Below are 13249 nucleotides of genomic sequence, written 5' to 3'. Positions count from 1 at the left end.
CCACTGACAAGAAACAAATAAGTATAGCCACCATTTACCAGTGTAGGATAAGTACATTTTTTTTTTTCAAGAAAAAGATTAAGGACAGGAAACCCCAAAATTGTTTTTCATGATTTGGATAGAACATACCATTTTAAACAACTTTCCAATTTACTTCTATAATCAAATTTGCTTCATTATCTTGTTATCCTTTTCTGAAAGAGCAGCATTTCACTACTGGCAGCTAGCTTAACACATTTAGTTAGCCAATCACAAGAGACAAGTGTGTGCAGGCACCAATCAGCAGCTAGCTCCCGCTAGTGTAGGATATGTGCGTATTCTTTTTTAACAAGCAATACCAAGAGAACGAAGCACATTTTAAAATAGAAGCAAATTTTAAAAATTGTCTTAAAATGATATGCTCAATCTGAATCATGCAAATTTAAAATTTTGACTTTGAGCATGTCACCAAATAACACAATAATGTTCTATTGATCTTTTAAACACTTACTGAATGGTTACAGTATATAATCTATTATAGTCAATGTATTTGTAATTTACATTCTAAAAAAGTCCATTCCAAAGTTTCTAGAAAACCTCAAAATTTGACCTATTGTGTAGTAGACTGGTCAGTGTTAGTTTCACTGTGGGTTTTATTGATGAAACACCCCCAGGATGAAGTATGATCAGTATAGGCATCACACCCAGCACATAAATCAATCTCAGCAAAGCATCAGCTCCAGGGTAGATTGGACACTAAACTACAGAGGAGCTCAACACTTACATTTCAAGGAGCTGCAAACATGCAATTTGCTAAGCACCATATTATATGGAAAACCTAGATTATTATAAGAAAAATAACCCTGATCTGTTATGCAAAAAAAAAAATCAACATAACAATATTTAGAAAATATAATTTGTACGCCACTGATTTTTTCCCACTCAAACCATTACTTAATTTAGCCCTTAACATAAAATGAATACTGAAAGCTAAAAAAAAATATATAAAATGGTATAAAAAGGCTGCAGATGAGGTTTCTGTGACAATACACTGAAGGTGACTTGTTTCTCACACACAGAAAGATCCGATGTCTCTGCGTGTGGGATGAACTCAGCATGAGAACAAGACTCTCCCACAAATTCACCTTACATATTATTATTTCATGTCTTCCCAGATTGGATTATCTGACTCCCTCAAAATTCCAGGAAGCCACAAACCCGAGTCTGTGATGGGTCAGCTGCCAGGGCAGGAGGATCACAGATCAAAAAAACAAAAACACCACATATGCACACTAGGGCACAGCATTAGAGATTCATTGTTGCTATTAATTTGTGGTGCTGCTATTGAACCTATTCTCCATTCTACAAACAATGTCAGAATCAAACTGGCCCTGATTTAAAGTTACAAACAATTAAAGGATATCAAACACACACACAAAAAAAAAAAAAGTGCTAGATATAGTGATGCGCTCAAAGCAAAGATATAGATAGATACACACACACATATATATATATATATATATATATATATATATATATATATATATATATATATATATATATATATATATATATAGAAAGAACTGTTTGCAGAAAAATGCAAGTTTAGTCTGTGTTGTGTGATTATTTTATTAGGTTTATAATGCTGTTTAGCAAATGTTTTGTTCATTTAACTTAGTTTAATTATATATTCTGTGTTGTGTGATTATTTTATTAGGTTTATAATGCTGTTTAGCATTTAAAGTCTTCATTTCAAATCTTTAAAAATAATGTATTAGGTGTTACTTATGACAATTTTGAGAGGGGCCTGGAACCTATCTCCCTCACTTCCCATTGACTTACATTATAAATTGGGTTTCAATTTACAACGGTTTCGATTTACAACCATTCCTTCTGGAACCTAACCCTGGCGTAAACTGAGGGCTTCCTGTACATTAAAATGCTATATATACACACACACACACACTGGGCAAAATGTATTAAGCCCCGAAAAAAATGTGCCTAAAAAGTTGCGATTATTTCCGCAATAAATCACAATGTATGAAGTAAAAATTTCGCCAATATTTATCAAATATACGTTTGGGGCAATATTTTTTGCCAATGTCAAACGAACGGCTAATCTAGTTTTCTTGCGAAAATATTGTTTTCACTTTATTTATCAATCTTAACAATAGCCACCGGTAAATGGTTTTATTGTTTTTATCCTATTATAACAGAATAAATTAATCACGTGATTGTAATAATGTAATTTCTTATATATTTTTGTTTTGCCCCTTCTGTGGCGCTTTTTCATCGAGGAAGATTGCCCTGATTTAAAGTTACAAACAATTAAAGGATATCAAACACACACAAAAAAAAAAAAGGTGCTAGATATAGTGATGCGCTCAAAGCAAAGATATAGATAGATACACACACACACACACACACAATATATCTTGAGAATTTCTGAATGATGCTTAGCTCACAGTAAATATTAGACCTAGTTAACAAGAACACTATTGGTTTCTCCATCGAATGCACAAAGGTCCTTGGGGATCTGTTGTTGTGTATAAAAGGCTCAGTTCCCATTGAATGTCTTTCTGCTCCACCACACCCTGCTCTAGATTCATATTTGGCAGGTGCACGGATGCTCCAGTTGCATCCATCTGTTTACTTTTTCAGTTTTCCTCCCCAGAGAAAACCGATACGACTAACCAACCAATAGACGTCATGCGAATACAGTTTTTTATACCCCTGGCTGTCAGAGGGCGGCTACAGAGTGCACTGCATTAGCCAAGGAGCTAAACCCATCCAAACGGCTCAATCACTAACTCAGTAAACCCTTCAGTAGGGAAGCAAAGGAGCAATATTTTATATTCCATTACATAGCACAACCCTAAGTAAATAATCTAGGTATTGATACCATTTTAACTATGCATCTAGAACTTTAATCCTCAAGAGGATTCAAAAAGTTCTAATGTAGAAGTATTGGACATACAAGCAGGGCCAGATTTACAGACCAGATGGCAGCAAAATCTGAAGCGCCCCCCCCCCCCCCTTCCTGGGCTTGCGCCCCATACACTGCTGTGTCTGGGCCTTTAAAACGGACATACACTAGATATTTTCTTTGCATAAATGTTTTGTTGATGATCTATTTGTATAGCCCATAAAGTTTTTTTTGTATTTTTTTAAATGGATAGTTCTGCTTATTTTTAAAATAACATTGCTCTGATATTCAGTCTCCTAACCAAGCCCCAAAGTTTTAGGAGAATACTGACGTATACCTACTCCAGCCTGCTTCTGTTTGTGTAAAGGGGGAGGGGGAGTGTCTGATATTTCCCCCTTGAAGTGGGTGTTCCAGTAACCTTTTAAATGGAGCTAAACTGGAAGCTTCTAAGTAAGTTTTTAAACAGTTTTATACTGGATTTTTATATCCGTATCTGTGCATAGTATTCTTTATAGTAATGTCTATTACATGCAGTTATATGAAAATTAGTGTATACTGTTCCTTTAACTAAGATGGCCGATGGCAGAGAAATAACAGCACCTCCCCGGCCCCATACTTTAATCATGAATAAGGGTATGAGAAGGAACAATGTAAATCCTGTATTTCGATTATGAAGAATACAGATATATTCAATTATACAGACACATTACCAACTAGAAACACAGATGCACTTAGTTACAGACGTCTATTGTGGGGGCTTCAAAAAAAATCATATCATATTCTTTACCATATAATAGAATCAATAATATGGATATGGTGCACACCCTATTGCAACATAAATTATTTTATATTATTTATCATAAATAATAAAGTGCTTATAGAAACCTACATGAAGCTACCATATTGTTGGTAGCAGCTAGTTCCCATCTACCCAAGTCAGGCTGTGATGTCAAAGTAAGCACATGATTACTGCTAACAAATGATAGGAAGCGGCTAACTCTGGCATCAGAGGTTCCCTAGCTGAACGGGAACTAGCTGTTACAATTTCTTCCAGCTCTGCGGTGGTTTTAGGAAGATAATTTTAAGCTGACTGGTATTTATAAAAGGCAGACACAGAAGTCCCTCTTTGGAGGGCACCTGTGGCACATGCCTACTTTGCCTAATTATAAATCTGGCCCTGCATACAAGTCATTTATAAATAGCCACTTTCATTTACCCAATTAATGCAGATATTAAAAAGGGACATTTAAGAATAAATGACTGCTATATAGAATAATATATTAAAAAGCAAAGATTACCTTAAAAAAAAAATATACAAATATATTTATAATTATATTGGTAGTTTAAAACTTTACACTTATTTTTTTCAGTATTTCACTCCTTAAAACAATTGACAGGTTATAACCTAGGTTTTCTTTCTTCTATAGCAAATCAAGGAAAGCAATAAATAGGTCCCAAGATTGCGCAACCAATAACTGTGTTGAATATAACAGTGTTAGTCTGGCGTCTGCACTCTCATTTCTAACAGGAATTTTGAAAAAACAACCAATTTTTAGAATTAAATTACAACAAAAGGGAAGAAAAATAAGATGAAAGATTGCAGTTTTTATACTACATATAATTAAACATTAGGGCATTCTCAAGGTATAAACAAAAACTTATCATCCATAAATGGTTCAGTTAAAAAAAAAATCAAGAACACTACCATATTTTTTGTTTTGTCTTGCATCAAAAGATGGCACTGTTTGCAGTACTCAAACCTCAGAGTCACAGGTTCAAAAGCCATTAGTTGTGTAACTATCTAAGCTATCTCAGCTGGCAAGTGTCATATAATATAACATAGGTGTTTTATCTAATCTTAAGTGAAATAAAACAATTAGGAGTAATGCAATTTCTCAGGTCACATAATTGCCAAAATATCTAAATGACTGACCCATCATCAAAGGAAACACAACCACAGACACTGCTATAATATAACTGTTTAGTAATCAATACCAGGTTCTTCAAAGCAAAGCAAGCCACTAGACCGGTTTCTCTCAATGCTATCACAGATTGGGTTTATTTGATGTAAATATATTCAACACAGAAAGCCAAGAATGGACGCAAGATTTAAATGGGAAAAAAAAAAGAAAAAGGAAAATAATATGACTACATATCTGGGATGCGTGCAACATTTCCATTATTTTGTTACTTTATAGTATACCAATTCCCTTTGTCTGGGATAGAAAAAGAGGTGTACTTTATAAAAAAAATTGCCGAGGACGAGTAAAGAAAAAAAATTAATTTTAAGAAATTCTTAATAATATGTATATTTATGAATACATACACACTTATTGTATGTGTCTTTTAGTGGGACAGAGGCTCAGTGATTTAATCCCTTAATTATCAGAAATAGGGTAAATCAACAGATTTGCAGCAGTGGTTTAACCCCTAGATGAATAGAAACAGACACACAGAACAGTGAATTACCAATTGATTACCACAAACAGGTAAATCAAGGGGTTAAGTACACCCCTTCCAATCTCTCTTCCTTCTATTAAAAAAAAAAATGGACTCACAAAGTCTATAAAATATTTTTGTCTATACATCCCTATAATGTAAGCAGAGACTTCTGTATGTCTTCTTATGGCCACAGCTTATTGTTTATAAATCCTTTGTATAAGACATCTCTTGCTGTACATCAGTAACTGACAGGCCTAACATGTTCCATAGCGTTCCACCTACTCATTTGTTTATCCCTATATACAACACATGTAGTGCTTATCTTCTCTGTAAAAAAAAAAATAAAAAAAAATTAATATCTGATTGCAACCAAAGCGTTCCTTTCTGGTTTTGTACATGTACGTAAGGGTTTTGACACTACTCTTACTAAAGTAAAAAAATGGGTTCAGTGTCCCTTTAAAAAAAAACAACACAAATTGAAATTGATTTTTAATTTAAATTACTAGAATTTATAAAGTAAACGCCTGTAATTAAAAAAAAGTAAGTGTAACCCTTCATGTGAAATGTCATGAACACATAATACTAATAATAATCAGCATTAAAAAACAATTAGGTCTTACCTCCATAGCAAGAGCTGCCGTTTGCTGGTCATAATGGTTCAAGAGATTGGGCATGAAGGTAGAATTGTACGTGAGATCTTGGCACATTCTAAGTGTGATAGGTTCACAAGCAAAGAGGCTGTGCCCTATAGTTTGTTCTACAAGAACAGTAAATAATATCCAAACGTAGCCCAATATCAAGAAGGCAGCCATGATAAACACTCTCACAAAGTGATTTAGATATTGGGTATTCGCCGATAGACATGAACACAAAGACAATTCTCAATGTGATTTGATTCCAGCTCTGCATTGATCAATGAGCATCTATAATGTTTTTGAGAACATGAGGACACTGTTATGTCTGACTCAAAGCCATATAAAATCTGAGTCATCTTGTTTTAGCTTCAGGGTTACATTGCAGATATTTTTTTAGCCACACTCCCAAATGATAGTCTCCATTGTTATTTTGGTGGAAGGAGGTTTGAAAACGCTTGATAATCTGGAAAGGAAAAAAAACCAACAAAAAAAAACCAACGTGGTTATTATTTTTACTAAACCAAAAACAAACAAACAAAAAAATGACAACGTTTTCACGATATATTGAATTGCTCAAACTTTTAATAATAAAAAGGTATTAGCGACACATTGAGTAATGATTACCAGTGATGGGCAAATTATGTAATTTTGACATTCAAATGATAGAACAAAGATATTCTCCTTGATATTGGCTCTACTATTTAGATGTTTAGAAACAGTAGTAATATTCAATTGTTGCATTCAATATTTATTTATTTATTTAAACAGAGATTTGTAGACTTACTTTGCTAAAATTCCTTTAATCAAAAGTAACTTTTAAATTTTTAAAAGTTTGCTTTGAGGTTTTGTTTTTTGGTGGGGTTTTTTTTTGCAAAAAAGGTCAAAATGTTCAATAAAACAAATGCAGCCAACATTTATTATCTTTAATAAGACGCCAAAAATATTGTCACACCCACAGTACTGACTCGATTCATCTTAGTGTATAGTTTATTTGTATTACATTAATAAAGTGTATGTTGTGCCACAGGCATAAAATAAATAAATCAGGGGTGTCAAATTAATTTTAAACCTTTATACACCGTTAGGACGTTCCATAACATCCTAACAGCGCTAGGCTTTAATGCTGTTAGGACAGCATAGAACGTCCTACCTTATATGGTGTCCTGCAGCCTCCCCTTTTTGTGCAATCAAAAATCAGATGGGGGCGTGCTTAGCAGCGTAAGGAGTCCCCCATAAACCGATCCTGGTCTTGAAATCACATGATCGCATTGACAATCGTGTGATATAATTTTTCCAGTAAGTGTTTACATTAGGACTTAGTTATGATCAAAGCACGTGCACCCCCACATGAAGGGGTTAAATGAGATCATGGGGGCAACCACAGCCCCAGAAGTATGTAGAACTTAATTTAAAAAGTTAAATAACTTGTTATTCCAAATGTCTGTTTTTCAGTTACAAGCCATGGGCATTTCAAAGTGTATTTCTGTTTTTTAAACTGACATTCCTGCCCTGAATACACCAATGTTTTCTTGTTACACGTGTCAAGGTTGTCCTTATCAGCCAATGAGGATTAGCGGGAAGTACAAAGTCAATACAGCAGTATTAGTTTCAACTTAAATAGCTTTCACTTAAAAGGGACAATAGACACCTTGAGATTTTTAGGTTTAGTTACAAATAAATTAAACAACTTTACATTATACTTTTAATTATTTTGCCCCTGTTTTATGTAATTTAGCTCTGAAAATTTAAGATTGTCCCATTCTCAGAACTTAAAATGCACCTTGTTTATGTCACAATGCTAACCCTGCTACATATCTTCCCTAATTGGCTTCAGCCGATAACAACTGCAAAACAGCGTACTGTTCTTTATACTAAAATTATGGTTGTTATTTGTAGAGCGCCAACAGATTCTGCAGCTCTTTCTTAAACCCAGATTGGCTCCTTTAAATAAGGGAAATGATGTGTAGGTTTTTTCTATTGCAGGAAAAAGAATATCAATTTGTTTAAAAATATTTGGACTTGCCTGATATGTTTTTCTACTGCAACACAACAGTAACATATAATAATTACATTGAGTTTACTTTTCTTTTAACATTCTGCAGGCAAATATTGTTGACATGTGTAAAAGCTGCTGTTTCATATGAAAGATTTTTGTTACAATGTCCCCTTAATGCTTGCTGTAAAATGACATTAGGAACCACACTAACATAAAGCAAAGAAGTGCAGTTTTAAGGGGAATCTGTATTAGGGCAGAGTTTTAAAGGGATATTATACACTCATTTTTTCTTTGCATAAATGTTTTGTAGATCATCTATTTATATAGCCCATAAAGTTTTTTTAAAACGTATAGTTTTGATTATTTTTAAAGAACATTGCCCTGATTTTCAGACTCCTAACCAAGCCCCAAAGTTTTATGAGAATACCGTCAGCTACCTACTCCAGCTTGCTCCTGTTTGTGTAAAGGGTCTTTTCATATGTAAAAAAAGGGGGAGGGGGAGTGTCTTATTTCCCACTTGCAGTGGGCTTTCCAGCTACCTTTTCAACAGAGCTAAACTGAGAGCTTCTAAGTAAGTTTTTAAAACAGTTTTATACTGGATTTTTATATCAGTATCTGTGCATCTTATTCGTTATAGTAGTGTCTATTACATGCAGTTATATGAAAATGAGTATATACTATCCCTTTAATGTTAGCAGCTAAGTCATGCAACTACTGATGCTGACTGGGTGACCAGTAAGTTCTGCCCCAGCTGTTCAACTACTGCTGCTAACTGGGTGACTAGCAGTGCTCTGTGGTTCCCAAGCTGTACTTTAACTGTGTGTTAAACCCCTTTACAGGGATTAAAAACATAGCATTGCATTGTGCTAATGTTAAAATGAAATAGTCTTATAAATTAGAGCATGAACTTTTTTTTACACTAAAATGGCCCTTTAAATAGAAATTAGTATATTTGCATGATAGCCAGCAAGTGTCAAAATATAAGGAATATGTGAAAATGCTGCAGAATTAAATGAAGGTTATGCAATACAGTTTAGGTGACGGTATTGCACACACAGAATTTCACCTGTGTTTTCATTGTCTAAATCAATTGACATAGGATAAGTTATCTATACAAAATCATCACTCAAAATATATTGTGATCTACACTTAAAGCAAGGTTATTACAAATAAAAAGAAAAACATTATGGTTTCTTAGAAACTTATTTTAGGGTATAAAATATAAATATACATATTTAATGGGATACTAAACCCATTTTTTATTTTATGATTCAGATAGAGCAAACAAATTTAAGCAACTTTATAATTTACTCCTATTATCAATTTTTCTTAATAGTGTTGGTATCTTTATTTGAAAAAGCAAGAATGCAAGTTTACGAGCCGGACCATTTTTCGTTCAGCACCTGGGTAGAGCTTGCTGGCTAAATGTAGCAGACCAATCAGCAAATGCTATCCAGGGTTCTGAACCAAAAATGGGCAGGCTCCTTAGCTTCGAATCCTGCTTTTTCAAATAAAGATAGGAAGAGAACAAAAAATGATAGGAGTAAATTAGAAAGTTGTTTAAAATTGCATGCTCTATCTGAATCATGAAAGAAAAAAAAATTGTGTTTAGTGTCCCTTTAATATGTTTTACTTTTGTAATACATTTTCTATGTGTGCATATTTTAGGATTATTTATACAGACATTAAATGAAAGCACCAACAGCTAAAGAGAATTGTGAGCTAGTTATAGATCCATTTATCACAAGTAACCTTTGCCACCGATTCTCAATGAATGTGATGAAAGGCACATGCAGAGAAATGAAAAGGCATGAGAACAGATCAGCATTTTTGTTCACTGCCTTGTTCTTAAATTAAGAGGGTGATTCATTGTTTTTTTTTGTTCGTTTGTTTTTTAAAACCAGCAACTCATTCCAATATATTTGACAGTATGTGCTGCTAAATAGGGAGCAGAGCCTGAGAAGTCCATTCACAGCACTACAAAATAATACTATTTTACAATTCACAAACATACACCAAACCCTTAAAAAGCCATTAGCGTATATTTGTCTTATCTCTTCCGCTGGGCCAATAAGGGACAGATATAAATGAGCTATCGATCTGACCAAGCAATCACTTTGTAGAATGTTGCAGGGTCAAAGTTTTTAAATTCTGGATGATCCACTCCTGGCTCTTTAAGGGAGTGAAATCAACACAAGTTTTAAAGCTAAATTACAAGAAATGCAGAAAAAAAAAAAAAAAGATAACCGATAAAAGTAAATAACTTTTTTTACTATGTATATTTACACATTTTATGAGAAGTTCAATTTTGAATTTAATGACCCTTTAATAATGGGGGGGGGGGGCTAATTTTCTACTTCACTTTAAATAATTAATAGTGCTTGGGCATTTAAGAAAAAATACATACAACTCACTATGAGCCCTTGACAATAGGCCAAGGGCTGCAATTCCACAGGTTTAGGATTACAAGTCTCCTTTTAGCTAAATATGGAGTCTCCAGGCAACATAGTGTATACTGTGTCAATGTCACACAAAGAATTTGAAATAAACTTGTACACTGAAATGAGCAGGTGCTTTCTCCTATAAACTCACAGGGTTTAAACATAAAAATAATATATTCTGCTTTTCCTATATTGTATCCTCTGTATATTCTGTAAATTGTATTCACAGAGTAAATTTAAGTTAGTCTTGCAGATCAGAGGACTCTGCCATGTGAATATATTATTCAGGATTACTATGAAAAAATAAAATAAAATTTTAATTGAGGATTAAATATAAATTCTAAAAAAAAACAAAAAAACTTTTAATGATAACATTTTAGTGATTTAACCCCTTGGCTACCAAAGAACTGCCCTATGCAATGTGCTGCATCTCTCTTTGGCATCCAAATGGTTAATATTGTGAGCATAATGTAGCAAAATCCTTCACATGATACTGTGCTTTGTACCAGTGAGGCCTCCTCATTCCTGGTTCTCTAATGTAATCTCAATCCAAAAACCAGATCCACATTTCTTAAAATCCTTGATTTGATATGCATCCTTGATGCAATAACATCCATGCTAATAAGCCTGAAAGCTGTCCATATTACCAGGCGAGATGCACAATGAAAACAAATGATGACAAAAAAATACTGCAAATAATTGTTGCATGGTTTGTAAATAATATTAACTGTTTAATTGCCTGTCTTTAAATTAAAACACATATATATATATATATATATATATATATATTTTAATTAACCAGAGTAACTTGTGCATATAGCAAACTGATCATCTAAAATCTAGTTAAAGACAACATAAATTCCACCCTACTTTGCTCTTTATCCCATATAATTAAACGGATTGCTTAAAATCCCAGATTTAAATTCTGCTATATGTATTACACTTATCCTTAAATTATGTTATATACAAAGACAGCTACATATATTAACATAAGCTTAACTGCTTATAACAAATACTATTATATTATATTATAATATTATGGTTTATGTGCAATAAATTCAACTAAATATTATAAACCACGAATACGGGCGTATGAATTGAAATCTAAAGATGTAGTTCAATGTAATATAGCGAATATCATCAGATAGAAGCAAATGTATCAATATAATTAATATGCATCTATAAAACAAATATGCCATTTGTCTATAAATATTACATATTCTGATATAATAAGGTGATTTTATCTATATAATAAACAATTAGCAGTGTAACTTATAACAATCTCAGAGAGAGATCAGAATTCTGCATTGTTTAATAAATAAGCCATCGTGCTGCATGACATAGCCCCCATATTGTACCGTGACAGCCCTGACCTCACATAACCTGCAGTCTATTGCATGGGGGGTTATAGTACAATTCCATAAGGATTCCATAGTAACCTGACATTCGGTTCGTGCATATAAATGAAAGGGTAATTTGCCTCGAGCGGCTGAGATCCAGCATGATCTCCCTGTAACTCACCGTGCTCTCCCCGGCGGTGACACAGCTCGCTGAGTAAGCTCAGGACGTGCTATAGCGATGACTGCTGGGGACAACTGATCCAGCCCATGGTAGGCGTGGTTAGCTGGTGCAGCAGATCAAAAGTCCCGATACGATGGCCCCGCCCATGGTGGGTGGTGTACTGGTTGCTTCTATCGTTGTTATTAGCCCCACCCACAGTGGGCGGAGCTAACACAGTACTGGTTTGTTTCATTAAAATCAGCACGACTCCGCCCACCATCTCCATTCATTCAGAGTTAAGACACACCCACTGTCTGTCACTCACTTTTAAGCCCCTCCCTTTCACTGCGCCTTAGCAAGCTAATCACATACGCTTTAGACTAGAGATAGTGAAAGAGTGACAGCGACCAGTGCAACATATTGACCAATCACAGGAAGATGTAAGGGTTGCCTGGAAACAGCGAATGCTAGGAAGGGCGGATTTTATTGTCTCGATAGATAGTGGGTGTGGTTTATGGCAGTTTCCATAGTAACGACGCAACTGCATGTTTCAGTGCTCTGCAAGGGAACTGCGGAAGGTAAATTATGGATCTGTTACTATTATTATTGGGAGACAGTGCGCTGTATTCACTGAGATGAAAGCGTCACGTGCAGTGGGTAATAACTGTTATGCTATAGAGAAGGTCCAGGAAACTGCAGAGTGCAGACCGGTGCCATTTAATTAGTGGGATTCAAGAAGTCATGCTCTGTGGGTCTCAATGCTAATAAGAACTATTAGTATCATTAGCTTTTCAGCCAAAATTGGAATCCACAGTCATGGATGCATTTCAGTTCTGAATAGAATCAGTTTTGTAATATACATGTATTAGCAAAAATGCTTCTAATAAAAGCTATAGCTGTTTCAAAAGTGTATTTAAATATGTACTGTGCACCAGCATTTTAAACACAGCAGTTGCTCTGACTGACATGTAATGACTGAGCCCAACTGTCTCTCTGGGCAGCTGTAGTATTTAAAATGCGGGTGCACTGTGAATATCTAGATATGCTTCACATGCATGTGCAGAGGAAATTGTTAATACTAAAACAGTGATAACTTTTACTAGATGCATTTTTGCCAATACATGTATATTGCAAATATTTTTCTATTCAAAGATGTAATTCATCTATGTGCATTTACATTTTGACTGGAATGTCCCTTTAAAGGGATAGTAAACACCTATTACTATTTCAATATAAATAGTTTTGTGTAGTGGAACAACTGCAATATTCTTTAATTATTTATTTTGCCCCCTTTAGCTGAGAAAAATGTGGCTTTTCTCAGAACTGAAAA

At 34.3% G+C, this 13249-nt stretch overlaps 1 protein-coding gene across 1 annotated transcript in view; it reads right to left on the bottom strand.

Moving 5' to 3' along the window:
- Positions 1-11997, bottom strand: part of FZD3 (frizzled class receptor 3) — a 126089-nt gene extending 114092 nt beyond the window's left edge. The window contains exons 1-2 of the mRNA XM_053709530.1: positions 11941-11997; positions 5968-6445 (exon numbers count right to left, since the gene is read on the bottom strand). Of these exons, the coding sequence (XP_053565505.1) occupies positions 5968-6159 (192 nt within the window). The 5' untranslated portion in view covers positions 6160-6445; positions 11941-11997. The remainder of the gene's footprint in view (positions 1-5967; positions 6446-11940) is intronic.
- Positions 11998-13249: the final 1252 nt, after the last annotated feature.

This window comes from Bombina bombina, chromosome 4 (assembly GCF_027579735.1).
Source record: "Bombina bombina isolate aBomBom1 chromosome 4, aBomBom1.pri, whole genome shotgun sequence".
Lineage (NCBI taxonomy): Eukaryota > Metazoa > Chordata > Amphibia > Anura > Bombinatoridae > Bombina > Bombina bombina.
Note: the sequence above shows the minus strand (reverse complement) of the source record. Positions and strands in the feature narration are given on the sequence as shown.